At 30.5% G+C, this 14,746-nt stretch overlaps 2 protein-coding genes across 2 annotated transcripts; both read right to left on the minus strand.

The window, feature by feature from the left end:
• Positions 1-9,361: 9,361 nt before the first annotated feature.
• Positions 9,362-11,949, minus strand: LOC112789589 (S-type anion channel SLAH1-like). The gene is made up of 2 exons (XM_025831544.2): positions 11,032-11,949; positions 9,362-9,758 (listed from the first exon to the last, which is right to left on the minus strand). Exons 1-2 carry the CDS (start codon positions 11,809-11,811, stop codon positions 9,459-9,461), a joined length of 1,080 nt encoding a protein of 359 aa, XP_025687329.1. The 5' UTR covers positions 11,812-11,949; the 3' UTR covers positions 9,362-9,458.
• Positions 11,950-14,066: 2,117 nt separating this feature from the next.
• LOC112773131 (uncharacterized mitochondrial protein AtMg00810-like) lies at positions 14,067-14,393 on the minus strand. The gene has a single exon (XM_025818185.1). It carries the CDS (start codon positions 14,391-14,393, stop codon positions 14,067-14,069), a length of 327 nt encoding a protein of 108 aa, XP_025673970.1.
• Positions 14,394-14,746: the final 353 nt, after the last annotated feature.

Here is a 14,746-nt window from a genome sequence, read left to right on the forward strand (position 1 = left end):
GGTGCTGTGATGGTGGATCGGCGCAGTGATGGTTGTGATGACGGTTTCGGGTGGCTCGCCGGCTTCTGTTTTTGCTTCCATTCTTCTTCTGCTTCTGCTTCTATTTTGTTGTTGCTTTTAGATTATTGTTGTTTCTGGTTACTTCTGCTTCTGATTGATTACATTGTTTCATTGTTGTTGTTGTTGTTGTTCTACTCCTGGTTCTGTTTCTACTCATGCTTCTGGTCTTGCTTTTGCTTGATTACATTCTTGATTCATTGTTGTTGTTGTTGTTGTTCTGCTCTTGTTTCTGTTTCTGCTCCTGCTCTTGCTTCTGCTTGATTATATTGTTGATTTATTGTTTTTGTTGCTTTTGTTTGTGCTTGTGTTTGTACTTCTGCTTTTGCTTGTACTTCTATTTGTGCTTGATTTTGGGGAAGAAAAGAAAGAGATATTTTAGTTCGAATGACGGTTTTAAAATTAGGTTAAACTTTTGAGACTATTTTATACAAAAAAAAAGACCAAACACAAAATAAATTTTCGATCTCTACGTTAGAAACCAAAATCATACTTAACCCTTATTTAATAAAAAAAGAGCATGTGTTGCTTAAGCGTACGAGACAAAATGATTCCAAGTAATATTTCTATTGGAAGTTATGATAAAGCTAAACGGCTAAACCATTGTGGTGCGAGTGACATAAGCTTGACGTGCAGTTGATGTTGTTTGTTTGTTTAATTATACCGGGTAATGTTATGGTACTGTATTATACATTTGCACTAAGTTTAATGATGATAATAATTGTTCTTTGTATAATAAAAGAATAGGTATGGTAAACTTTCAAATAAAAAAATAGGTAAATTATATTTTTTTTCTAAAATTTGACAAAAATTTTAGAAATATTTTTAAGTTATATTATATTTTAATTTTGTTAAAAAAATTCATTTATATTAAATATATTTTTAGTAGCTAAATTTTTAAAAAATTTAGAACTAATTCAATAATAATACATAATAATTATATCTAATTTACTTATATTAAATGTTACTTTTATAAAATTGTTGTTGAATTAGTTATAAAATTTTTAAAAAATTAATCGTTAGGAATATATTTGATACACACTGAAAATTTTTGAAATAAAATTAAAATAAAATAAAATTTAAAAATATTTTTAAATTTTTTAACAAATTTTAAAAAAATATATATTTTACCCTAAAAAAATAAAAAAAAGTTATGTACAATTCTATATATTTTAGCAAGAATCTCTACCTATTTTATTTTTCATCAAAGATTTGTTTTTGACGTATAAAAATATTAAAAAATTGTTTTCGTGCAAATTTCACATTCAGACACATATTTAACGATTTTATTTACTACTTGACTATTCTCAAAGTTTAAATTTAGATACAGCATATTAAAAGATACCATATTTTACCATTCGACTAAAGTCTCAATTGCATCAAAAAAAATTTCAAACAAATTCGCGCACACCATGCACTCACACGAGCATTTAAGGACTCTATCCATTATTTAGTCATTGCCAAAATTTGAATTCGAATAGCATATATTATTAACAAGCAACATATATTGTCACTCAACTAAAGCTTCTGCTATTAGGGGATGACAATGGGATAAAAAATGGTTAATTTTTATCCTATTCGATCTCGTCTCGTTCTATAATAACTCGCATCGAATTAATTCCACTTCTATTCGTGGATAATAAAAAGTTAAATCCTAACCCATCTCTTTTTTATCTGTCCCGCTCCTATCTGTCTCTATAATTATTGAAATCTAACAAATAAAATTAAAATTTAAAATTTATATAACCATCATTATTACATACATAATATAAATTAAAATAAAAAATTTTAATATGATACAATATTATTAATTATTTTACTAATTATTATATATATATATATATATATATATATATATATTAGGGTGGGTAGGAGCGGATTTAGGTTAAACCCGATCCCGTTCTGCGGTGTTCAATAACTCATTCCATTAAAAATATGTCCAATACAAGAGGGCATAGGGATGGAATAGGTATCCACGAGTTTGAGTAGTGTGCGACCTTTATCTGTTATTGTCTCTATTTTCTTTTAGATGAACCATCGAGACCAAGGCCCAAAGAAAGAAACAAAAGCTAAGTGTCTCGAGTAATTATCCTTTTGCTGTCGTCTGTATTTATTTTTTCCTGTTAGTTAGAGGACGTCAGGTCCAAGTTTCCAATAATAAGGATGGAATGGTTTTAAAGCAAACAATTAAACATTTTGGTATACCATATAATATGGGCTTACGATGAATTAGAGCTTTCAAATTTAATATCAAGTCTCATTGAGTCTACTTGATAACATTCGGCCCAAATTACCTAATAAAATAAATGAGTTCTTCCAGTTGAAAGAAACAAATAATCTGAACTTTAACTTTTAGTGGATGACCCTTCTTTAATTACCAAATACATATATCCTTAAGTGTATTACATTAATTTTGTTTTATTATATTATAAAATTTAATTTTAATATATTACCAATGTAAAATAGTTTTATACATACATTCAATTACATAATATCACATTAATAAAAATAACTATTTTTATATTGAGTGCGTGAATGATTATTCAAAAGAATGGATATAATTACATATCAAAATTAAATCCTGTATTATATGGGAGAGGCCGTTGCCTTTTATTATATTTTACACGTTTTTCTTTATAATATATCCCTCCTGTGTTTTTTTTTTTTTTGGTCTATCCCTCCTTTTTTTTTGGTTTAGTGGTCTATCCCTCCTTATTAGCTATGGCTTGCAAAATAAGATCATGGGCCAAGTGGGCTTTTATGCAAGCCATTCTTGGGACTAAAGAAAAGAAAAGCCTATTATGGGCACTTAATAGGCCCAGGGTCATCAAAAGTGATAATTATTGACCAAATTTATAGCAGTTTTATTGAGATTATATATTTGTGTCACTTTTTTATTTTAGATATTGGGGAGAAATTGGTGTATAACATGGTTATGGACATCCATGGTGCTTCACGCAGATGTGACGGCTGCGATGAAAAAATCGGACCGATCAATTTGACTCCAGTAATCGGACGGTCCGATTTGAGGCAGAGAGTGTACACAAATCGGACCATCCGATTTGTGCCCCCAGCCTGTCGCGCATGTAAGTGTCCCCCACCAAGTTGTATACATGCCTTTGCTGATTGCTGAACGTCCCCTTCCCCATTCTCTTTTACTTTCAGCAACGAAAATCTATTCTCCTCCAACCCCACCACCAGTTTCTTCCATGGCCCTCCATTGATAAAGCTTTAAATTAAAAAAAATTAGACCACATCTTAGCAATATCTAGAAGAAGAAGAATAAAAGATATCAATTGTCCGGAGCTCCACATTGCTAATTATCTTGATCCTAACTATGTAAGTTTTTATTTTAGAAAATTTTATTTTAATTAAAATAATAATTATTATAATGTTAGAGATTAGTAGTTTATTATGATGATAATGTTAGAAATTAGTGTAGTAATAATGTTTGAATATTTTAATCTAATTAAAATAATTTTAAGGATTAATAATGTTAGATTATAATGTAGAGATTAGAGATTAGTGTAATAATATTATTTAGAAAGAAGGATTATGGTACATTATGATAATAAATTAATTATTGTTATTAATAAAATAATTGCAATAATAATAATAATAATAATAATAATAATAATAATAATAATAATAATAATAATAATAATAATAATAATAATAATAATAATAATAATACAGTTATTAAAAATGGAGATATGATAAATAAAATAATTAATATTAATTATTATTACTGAATTTATTGGAATAATAATAATAATAATAATAATAATAATAATAATAATAATAATAATTGTTATTATTTACTACTGATGGTTTAATTATTTTTATTAGAATACAGCACTAATATTAAGATACCAACGTGTGATAATAAATCATTTAATTAGTATTAATTGTTAGTAATAAATAATTTTTTTGTAATAATAATATTTATGATTAAGCGTTCGTAGGATAGTAAAATAATAATTATGATTTAAAATTTATTAAATTAATTATTTTTGTTATAAGTATAACATAAATATTTAATAAAAGATTAATGATTGATTTATTGTTGTATGTATATTGTTAGAATAGAATTGAATAGTTACTTCAGTATTAGTATATAATATGATAGTTATTTATTTAACAGTATTGTTATTATTATTATTATTATTGTTGTTGATTGTAGATACGTTTTACTGGTTATTTGGTAATGAAAATTTGATTTGATAAATTTAATTTGTTAATTAATTAATATTATGTTTGTGTTTAGGGTTTTAGAATGTTGCAATGTGACCACTACATGCCGCCGGATCGGTACAATCCAATAGTGAAGGGGTATTTACGGGACACTGGCTTTTATCATGTTTCACAGATTAGAGTTGTCAAATGTCAGTCGGTATTGGTTAATGCTTTGGTCGAGAGATGGCGCCCTGAGACGCACACGTTCCACTTTCTGGTTGGTGAGTGTGTCGTGACACTGGAGGATGTGGCGTTAATTCTTGGGCTTCCGACGAATGGTTTGCCAGTTACGGGACCGACACTGAGCAGTTATGAGGCGTTAGAGGCTGAATGCTTGGATCAGTTTGGTGTTGCACCTAGGAAGGTAGACGGCAGGGGAAGTTTCATCAAGTTGGTTTGGTTTCGAGCATTGAAAGATCGATTAGTGTTGGTTGATGATATCCAAATTCAGAAGTACGTGAAGTGCCACATAATGTTATTGTTTGGGACCATTATGTTTGGAGATAAGTCTGCAACAGGGGTGCATTGGAAGTTTCTGCCGTTACTCCGTAACTTTTCCGGGATCATACGTTTAGCTGGGGATCGGCCTGCCTGGCACACCTGTATAGATCGTTGTGTAGAGCAACTCGTGTCGACTGCAAGGAGATTGATGGTCCGCTGACACTCTTGCTTGCCTGGGCTTGGATCCGTCTACCATTCATTGCGCCGATTCCAAGCAATCCTCGAATCTTTCTGATTGCAAATAGGTAAATTTAATTACTAAACGCTTTGAAATAGTATATTTTAAATTGTATTGATAAATGTAAATTAAAGAATTACTTGATGTCAGGTGGCATAACTGAGAGCGTGAGAATCGGCCTTACAGATTTCGTACCCTTGATCACTATAGGAGAGATCTGGATGTTCTGCAAGAAGGACATGTTTGTTGTAATAAACAAGTAGTTCTTTTCGTTTAGCCGTGTTATTATTCTGTGTGTAATCCTCGGTTACTTGCATAATGTGTTCAGTTTGTTTGGGAGACTTATGCAATTGGGAGGACCAATCCGGACGTGATTCCTCCTGACATCCGTCAGCATTCGGCTATTTGGAGTGCCAGTTCCGCTTATATCTTTTGAATGTATTGAGTGGCATGCATCTGATAGACTGAGGAGGCAATTTGGCTTGACTCAGGGTGTTCCTCATCAGGAGCGGGACCTAGGTGAAGCACACGGCGAAGTTTTGACAGGTCTGAAGAATCAAGATTGGTCTGGAACCCACTCATTCTGGGTTATGCATTAGATGAACCGGTATATTCATGTTCTTGTCGAGAACACGGTGCCCTCACAACATCAGGCAGATATCTACTTGCATTGGTACCGAGGTACATATGGTGACCACTTGCATCTGTCACAGATCGAACCGCAAGAGAATCAACACGGTGATCCTATGCATAATCAGGAGAATCAACAAGTATAATCACCGTCACCACAACCACCATCGCCACCGCAACCACCACCGCCCCCCTCACAAACACAGGCACAACAATGGAAAACGTACTTGTCAAAACCGAACCGGTGATCGAACCGGTCAGGTCACTGGTTTAACCGATTTACTCGGTCCTATGTAAATAAAAAATAAAGCATAGTAAAAAATTTTCACTAACAATTCAAAAATTTTTGTTGTCTTGTGCGGTCTCATCATGGGACCGAACCGAGCTAAGATTTGATTTACAAGTTTTTTGGACAAATTGGCCGGTCTGGTCAAACCGGCTGGTCCGGTCGAACTAGCAGATATGGTCAAAATGCCATGTCTGGTCGGATCGGCCGGTCCAATCGAACCGATCAATCCGGTCCAAATGGCTGGTCTGGTCGAACTGGCCATTCCGGTCTGATTTTATCAACACCGACGGAAAATACTACATTTATCAGCCTATATGTTCACTTTATAATTAAACATTAAACAATTACTAATTACGTGCTATACTTATCCTATTTACCGTTGTCTTAACTATTTGTCCTAAATTCAAAACCCATGCAGAAATCATACTTTAACAAATCTTAATTTAAATTGATGGCGCACCTGCATTTACATATTGAGGAAACTCCGGTGCATGCATGGCCTCCAAATCCAATGACCGCATGAAACTCGACTCCACAAACGGCTACTGGTTTGCTAGTGCATTTGCCACATCCTCTACATCTGCCATCATAGCCTCGTTAGCTTAATCTTCGTCTACACCCGGATCAACGACCTCTTAGTTACTTTCGAACTCTTCTTCACTATCACTGTTGTAATCTTCCAATTCAATATCTCGGTCCACTGCAGATTGCTTGAACTCGATATACAGTTCAATGAACGATATTCGCGACCGACTTTCAAGATACACTGAAAATATTTCTTGCATGCTCGCTTCGTCAGTCACGTATTTCGTTTGAAATTGCACGAACCCACCAAAGACAGATATAGAATATCTGTACAGAATATACGATACTCTCCTAGATATTTGAGAATCCATCTTCTCACAAATGACACATTTTAATTCTTCAAATGACAGTGTGAATGGAATAATAATATCTAACGGATTTTCACACACAAATTTCACTCATTCTGATGTTTGTAATAAAATTTAGCCATGATAATACACTTTTAATCTTACTCTATCATCCATGATAATAGAGAAGAAGAGATCTACAAAGAAGAAGAAGAGAAATGCAGAGAAGAGGTTTAGAGACTTGTAGCACCGAAGAAGAAGAAAATAAAATAGGCTAGTCAGCTTGGGTAGGTACATCTATATATATATCACATTCAAATTAGACCATCCGACCGCTTGCATGGACATTTGAAATTTTTAGAACTAAAAAATCAGACAGTCCGATTACTAAACAGCCCACCCAAAAAAATTTTAAAACCCAGAAATCGCTGGGTCCGATTTGGGTCTCTACGATTTTTTCTTGAATGCAGCCCTCAAATCGGTAGGTCCGATTTGCTTCGGACAAAAAAAAAAACCATCCGCATGCAACAAATCGCATGGTCCGACTTTTATGCATGCAACATCACCACGCACAAATCGAACCGTTCGATTTGTGCCCCTCACCCCTGCAAAAAATCGAACTGTCCGATTTTCTTCTGTCATCTAACCGTCACACCGGTGTTAAACACCTCTAAGCTCCATAACCGAGCGTTACACCAAACCTTACATCATATGCAAAAAAATTAGCCTATTTATATTTATTGATACAAAAATAAAAAAAGCATGTAGACATAATAATAATAATAATAATAATAATAATAATAATAATAATAGAAAAGACAAGCGTGATAAAATAATATATATATATATATATATATATATATATATATATATATAAAATGTCAAGTACACACAAAAGATTAGTTATTATGTATTTTTATATAAATATGTATAGTTTAATTTATTTTTAATATATATTTTATTTTTATATTATTAATTAATTTTAGTAACTAATTTTAGTGTTAATTTAAAATGATTGGATATATTATATACTCAAAACGTCAAAAGGGAGAAAAAAAAAAAACTCATTCCAACCAAAATATGCCTGAGCTTAATCTACCAATGTTATACTGAAAATGATGGTTGGCGGCGTTGAAATCAAATATATGTTAATTGACTACTCCACAAGAGTGTAGTTCAAGTACATGTATTTAGCTCTTAGCAAACAATATTTATTCAAAATAGTCTGCATATCATTTTCTAATTTTTCCATCTAAAATCAACATGTTATTGGCCTCACTTGCCTAATGAGTTGGTCACAGCTTGTTATTGGCAACCCTCCTCGCCCTGTTCACAAAATGCATACAACAAATTAAAAATCTCCTTTGTTCTATTTGGTTCCCACTTTGGCTATATTTTTTCTACAGCTCAGCAAAACCACAGTGCTAGTTAGGGGTGTTTAAATCTAAATCGATCCAAATTAAACTATTTATTCAATTCAATCCAAATCGAAAATCGATTAAAATCGCACTAATTTGGATTTGATTGGATTCTATTTTTTGCAAACCGTTGATCGAATTTCGGATCTATTTTTTATAACCGATCCAATCCAATCCAAACCGCACAATGTGCTATAATATTATTATTTTATTATTATATTTATAATTATACTTATAATATGTTTAATTTGTTATACATATTTCTATTATTCATGTATTATTATTATTTAATAAATATTTTATATTTAAAATATTATTTATTTATTTATTTTAATTAACCTATAATTTATTTCTATTGTTATGTTATCGTTGGCTTTTTAAGATATTGTTAAGACTTGTTATGTCATTGTTGGTTATTTAAAATTTGAGGTTGAGACTTGTTATATGTATTTAATTTTTTTTATTTAAAAACCGTGAATTCAAACCGCTTGTAATCGGATCGGATCGAATTTCCAAAAAAAAGTTCATCCAATTCAAACCGCACCGCACATAAATTAAGCGTTCGGATCGGATAACTTTTTCTCTTAAAATCGAACCAAATCGCACCGCGAACACTCCTAGTGCTAGCACAAGTAAAAAAGAAATTTCAATTAATATATTTTTTACGAGGATAATATTATAAATCATTAGATGGCTTGACATATTTAATTGATTATGCTTGATTGAACTATTTAACAGTTCATAATATCATTTTTACGTAAATATATATTTATTGAAATAGCTATTAAAAAAATACTATAAAGTACAAGTCTTTTCTTGCAAAAAGAAATGATTATGAATTATGATTTAGGATCTAAAGTAATTTAACTATTAAAAATTAATAATCATTAAAATTTATACAATTATTTCAAAATATCAAATTGTTTATTTTATATTTTTATCAAACCATTTTCATCATTCTGCAATAAACACCAAGCAGTTTTATTATACTACACAAAGCAGCGTTTCCTATTTTTTTCTTTTTTTTTTTACTTATGTAAGAAAAAAAAAACTACAATAACAACTATAAACTCTTAAATATTCCATCTTGGTGTTGGATACTCCACTTTAGTAATTTACTAATTAAGAAAAAAAAAGGATAAAATTATGCAGCATTTTGTACAAATCAATAACAATCACATATAAAACAGCATCTTCTTTATTTACTAACATATATATGAAATATTTGGCGGTAATATTTACATTTATTTACTAACAAAAATCTCCTCTTGGTAAGACTAAACATGATTGTTGACGGTTACAACATTATTAGAACTTTCTGATGAATGATCATGTTGAGTTGTTGAGGGTGAGGACTTTGCAGCAGTGTTGAAGAAGATAGAAACAAGTACTAAGAATAGTAACACCAAAGCTGAAAGTGTTGATAAGACTAACATAATAGCATGAGGCATAACCCCTTTAACTTGTCGTGCATACTCTGCTGAAGCCAGTGCCAGAGCTGTGAGGGGAAATGAATAAGCCCACCATGCCACACTGAATTTTTTCATTGATTTTTTGAATAGCAGAGGCCTTGAAACCTGTTTGTACAAAATTACAAAAGAAACCTACTCAACCATATATCAAATGAAATGTTTCTTTCAATTTAAAACATGAAAACTTATTAGAATTTAATTTTGATGCATGTTTAGAATAAAGTAGTTTTACATGTAAGCAAAAATAACTATTTTTTATATTGATCATATGAATGATCAATATAAAAACAACAAATATTATTGAATGATGATATAAAAAATTTTATGCTGATAGTACATCAAAATTAAACTCAACTTATTATAACTAAAATTTGTTTAAGTGCATAAAAGTCTTTGTTAGTAAAGCTAAAAATAATAAAGTTTGGCAAAGGAAATAATTAAAAGTAGCTACAAGTTTTGGATAGGACAAAATGCGAATTCCTAATATCATTTTTTTTCAGAGTGAGAACTATATTACAAGGATAGTCCAAGTTATCCAAATTTTGGCAACAATATACAGGTTATAATCAACTTATATAATTACGCAGGGACCAGTTTTCAAGTGGATCTTCAACTTGGATACTTCCAAAAAGATCAGCAAACCAAATCACAGAATGAGAAGTTCACAGAACGTGTACAATTTGAAACTTTGCACCGTCATTTTCTATTTTTTTTTCTTTTTTCTTTTTGAAAGTACATGTTTAATTGTTCATGGTCGCTTTCCTTAGGACTTCAATAAAAAGCCTTCAAATTTTTATTTTCTTTTTTTCAATTCTCTTGCTCCAAGTTGACATCGGAGAAGAAACAGTCTTTCTATCTCTAAGGAAGAGACTGCTGGTTCAGAAACAAATAAGACTAGTAAAAAAATGTTTAAAAAAAAAACATCTCTGAGAAATTAAACTAATATATAATTTAAAAACAATATCACAAATAAAATAGGTGTGTTTCTTCAATATCACATTCAACAACATCTAATAATGAATAAATAAAATTAGAAATGTTTAATAACAAAAAAAATATTAATAAAAAATTACTAAAACTTACTACTTTTTGTTTTATTTAATGTATTTTATAATAAATAAATATTAAATAAAATAAATTTGGACAATTTAAACTAATTATCTTGTCTTTCTAACATTAGTAAAATAAAAAATGTTCTTTAATTATTAAAAATAACAGTCTATTAATAATAAAAAAATATTGTTTTAATTTTAAAAACACTTTTAAAAAATCTAACCGCAGTAAAAAAATGTTGACACAGAATATAATTAATTTAATGTTATTTTTTAATTTTTTATATTTTAAATAAATAACAAGTTTGAATAGAAAAATGATTTACCAAAGACATGAAAAGAAACAGGGAGAGGAAGAACAACATCTTGCAGGCGCTACCAAACTGGCCACAAATAGAGCTCCATGCGACGCTAGCCATGCTCGGCGCGGCGAAGAACAAGAAGAAAACCGGCCGCAACATCGCCGGGAGGCTATTGTTCCCGGACAATCTCTGGTAAAGAGTAACAAATAGCACCAAATAATGTGCAATGCCAAGAGAGAACATGCAAATTGCGCTCTCTTTCCATCCCATGTTGGCCGCGGCCTGCGAGCCAACCAAGTTCCCTATCACCGACAGTTGGCTCGCAGGGTTCGCCACGGTCGACAGGAATCTCTTCCCCTTAGTAAACCACTGTCCATAAATCTTGACATCGAGGGCGAAAATCGGAACGGAGAAAATCCACCAGAGTGCATGGTAGTAGATAGTTTTGGAAGAAATGAAGGGTGATGATTGGAGCAAAAGGAGCCATGAGATCCATGGAGCAAAGAGGTAGTTAACTCCGACATGGTCTAGGAACTCGTCCTTAACCATGTGGAAGTGGAAAAGACATCGGAGGACGTAGAGCAGAGAGAGCGTGAGGAGTGTGAGAAAGGCGAGTGACCAGAGAAGAGTGAAGGCTGTGAAGGGTATATAGGTAAATATGCGTCTAAGAGCGTGTGCGTCTTGGATTGGGTTGATGAGGGTCTTCCATAACAAGGCTTGGCTGCAAAGCGAGAGGCCAATCCTGAAGTACCCTGCATGGAATTCTTTCAGAATTTTGGATATGGAACATTTCATTTCTTCCATTGTATTATTATCACAAGATCTTGGAACACATATTCATAGCACTACATGTGATTCTTGTTTCTCACTACTCTCACCCATATATATACTTTCTATCATTGTATAGTAATGTATATATACTTTGTGCAACGAACTATTTTTATGGGTTGCTACAGACGGTTATATATTTATAGATCAACTACTATCTACTAAACTTAATTATTAGTATAAAATATAAATTATATATTAAAATAAATTAAACAATATATATATAGTGATTAATTTGATATTTAATTTTAACATATACATAATATTTTTATATTTATAGAGCAGATTTATCATATATAGTACAAAAATACAATACATACGTAAAAATTAACTATTAAATCAGTCATTATATTTAAATAAAATATATATATATAATTTAATTTATTTTTAATATATATTTTATATTAATAATTAATTTTAATATATATTTAATATAATTATATATAATAATATTTTTTTATTTTAATTTTTATTTTTAAAAAACTACAATAATTTTTAACTAATTTTTTTACTAATAATAAATTTATAATGTGTTTTTATATATCAGCACACATATTAATTAGTCTATTAATGACACCTCTATTAGGAGTGAAAGCGAAAGTTAATATGGCGGCTGATATATTTAGCTGTCCTTTTTGAATTACAAGTGGTGAACAAGAAATAATGTAGGCATTAAGTATTATGTTTATGATAATAATACGGAAATAATATCTAAAATTATCTTATATAACATAATATATTTATAATTTTATATATATAACATTTGTAATTATATATTTATCATATTTAAATTTTAATAATAATTAATAAATATTAAATAAAATAATTTTAAATTATTTAAACAATTTTTTATTATTTTTTAAACATTATTAATATGCTTATTTTACTTCTTTTTGTTTGTGATATTCGTATTTTGACAGTGTTAAAATATATATATATATTTTTTTTTATTTAAAAAAACAAATAAATAAGTTATAATTTAAATGATATAATTTTTTCGTACTCACTTAAAAATCGTAAATTCAAATTTTTCTATCTTTAAAAAAAATAGCTAGGTATTTCATCCAGGACCAAGTTTTGATGTTCTTCTCAAGCAATTTTTAGAAAGATGACCTGGAATGATGATGAAAGAAGGGAATAATAATAATCCCCGAGTAATAAATAAAGTGAAAACAACTAAACAATTTATTAGTCGGAATGAAATAGGAAACGACAGTTCTTTAATTTAGACTGACTCAGATACCAGCAGCCCTTTTTGATTTTGTGGCTCTTGGAGCCTTTATTCATGCACATAGCTACCACTTTGTTATGTTTAGGGTTTGTTAGTTGTTTACAGCTATATTTCTCGTTCTTTAACGGCCATTTTGATTTTAGCAATTATACCCATTAATTAATTAATTACTCTTTTATCTTTTAATATTTTAAAAGCTTAATTAATCTGATTATTCTATAATTTTATTAAATTTATAACTAAATTTTTATACTTTACAAATTTATAATTAAATTGTGATATTTTATAAAATTTTGAAATTAATTAATTCATTACTTTTACAAAAACATTAAAAGAAAATGAATATTCCTAAATATATTTTTGTAAGAACTTAATTAAAAATTATAAATAATAAGAAATTAATTACATCTATGTTAAAAACAGGAGAGTAATCTGAAGAAAGTGTTGTAACTTATTTTTGTGAGTGTCACAATAATACAATATACAAAGCTATATATAGATGCTAAGAGAATCAAAATAATAAAGATGTAATATCTTATAATGAATATACAGATATGCTAAATAATTATAAGTGATGCTAATTGATCTAACTTACTTTAATTATACTCTAACATTCTTCCTCAAACTCAAGTGGGGACTAAAGATACTATATTGGATTTGGATACTAGAGTCCGAAAACGAGTAGGATGATGAGCCTTCGTGAAAATATCAGCAATCTGATCCAAAGTTCCAACAGCTACGAGACGAACAACATCAATAAGGAGACGCTTCCGGACAAAATGACATTGAATCTCAATGTGTTTGGTGCGTTCTTGAAAAATATCATAATAAGCAATCTGAATAGCACTGCGGTTGTCACAATAAACATCAGTTGGGGACGACTGAGGGGAACCCAAGTCTTCAAGAAGCCAACGAATCGAGACAAACTCGGTAGTGGTATTAGCGAGAGCACGATATTCAGCTTCAGTGCTTGATCGATGGTGAACATTTGTTTTTTGGCTCACCAGAAAATGAGAGAGTCACCAAGAAACAAATAATAACCAGTAGTAGAACGACGATCAATGGGATCACCAGTCCAATCAGCATCTGAGTACACATGAAGGGTTAAGGATGAATGGACAAAAAAATGAAGACCATGAAACAGAATGCCTTTGATGTAGCAAAGAATGTAAAGAACTGCAGCATAGTGAGTAGTACGAGGAACTGACAAGAATTGGCTAAGAACATGAACTGGATAGGCGATATCTGGTCGTGTGACAGTCAAGTAGACGAGACCTTCAACTAACTGTTGATAAAGAGTAGGATTATCCAAAACAGTGTCATCCATAGTTGTAAACTGAACATTAGGCTTAAGAGGAGTAAACTAAGTGCGACTATCTGTAATTTTGACTCGAACAAGAAGATCAGAAGCATACTTAACTTGAGAGAGATAGATGCCATCATTTGAGGATATGACTTCAAGGGCAAAAATATAACTGAGAGAACTAAGACCTTTCATATAAAAAATGTGGTGAAGGGATGCTTTAAGATCAGAGATACCATCAACATCATCTCCAGTAATGATCATATCATCGATATACAAAAGTAGAAGAACAACCCCACATTCACTTTTACGAATAAAGAGAACATTCTCATGAGGATTGCAAGTGAAACCAAGATTGCATATAGTGGTGCTGAACT

Source organism: Arachis hypogaea, chromosome 3 (genome assembly GCF_003086295.3).
Source record: "Arachis hypogaea cultivar Tifrunner chromosome 3, arahy.Tifrunner.gnm2.J5K5, whole genome shotgun sequence".
NCBI lineage: Eukaryota > Viridiplantae > Streptophyta > Magnoliopsida > Fabales > Fabaceae > Arachis > Arachis hypogaea.

Bases quoted from the DNA above. Each gene is read 5' to 3' on its own strand.
- LOC112789589 (XM_025831544.2), bottom strand. From the start codon at position 11,811: ATGGAAGAAATGAAATGTTCCATATCCAAAATTCTGAAAGAATTCCAT. The intron at 9,759-11,031 runs GTAAATCATTTT...TTGTACAAACAG, and splicing joins TGTTTCTTTTCATGTCTTTG to GTTTCAAGGCCTCTGCTATT.
- LOC112773131 (XM_025818185.1), bottom strand. From the start codon at position 14,393: ATGGATGACACTGTTTTGGATAATCCTACTCTTTATCAACAGTTAGTT.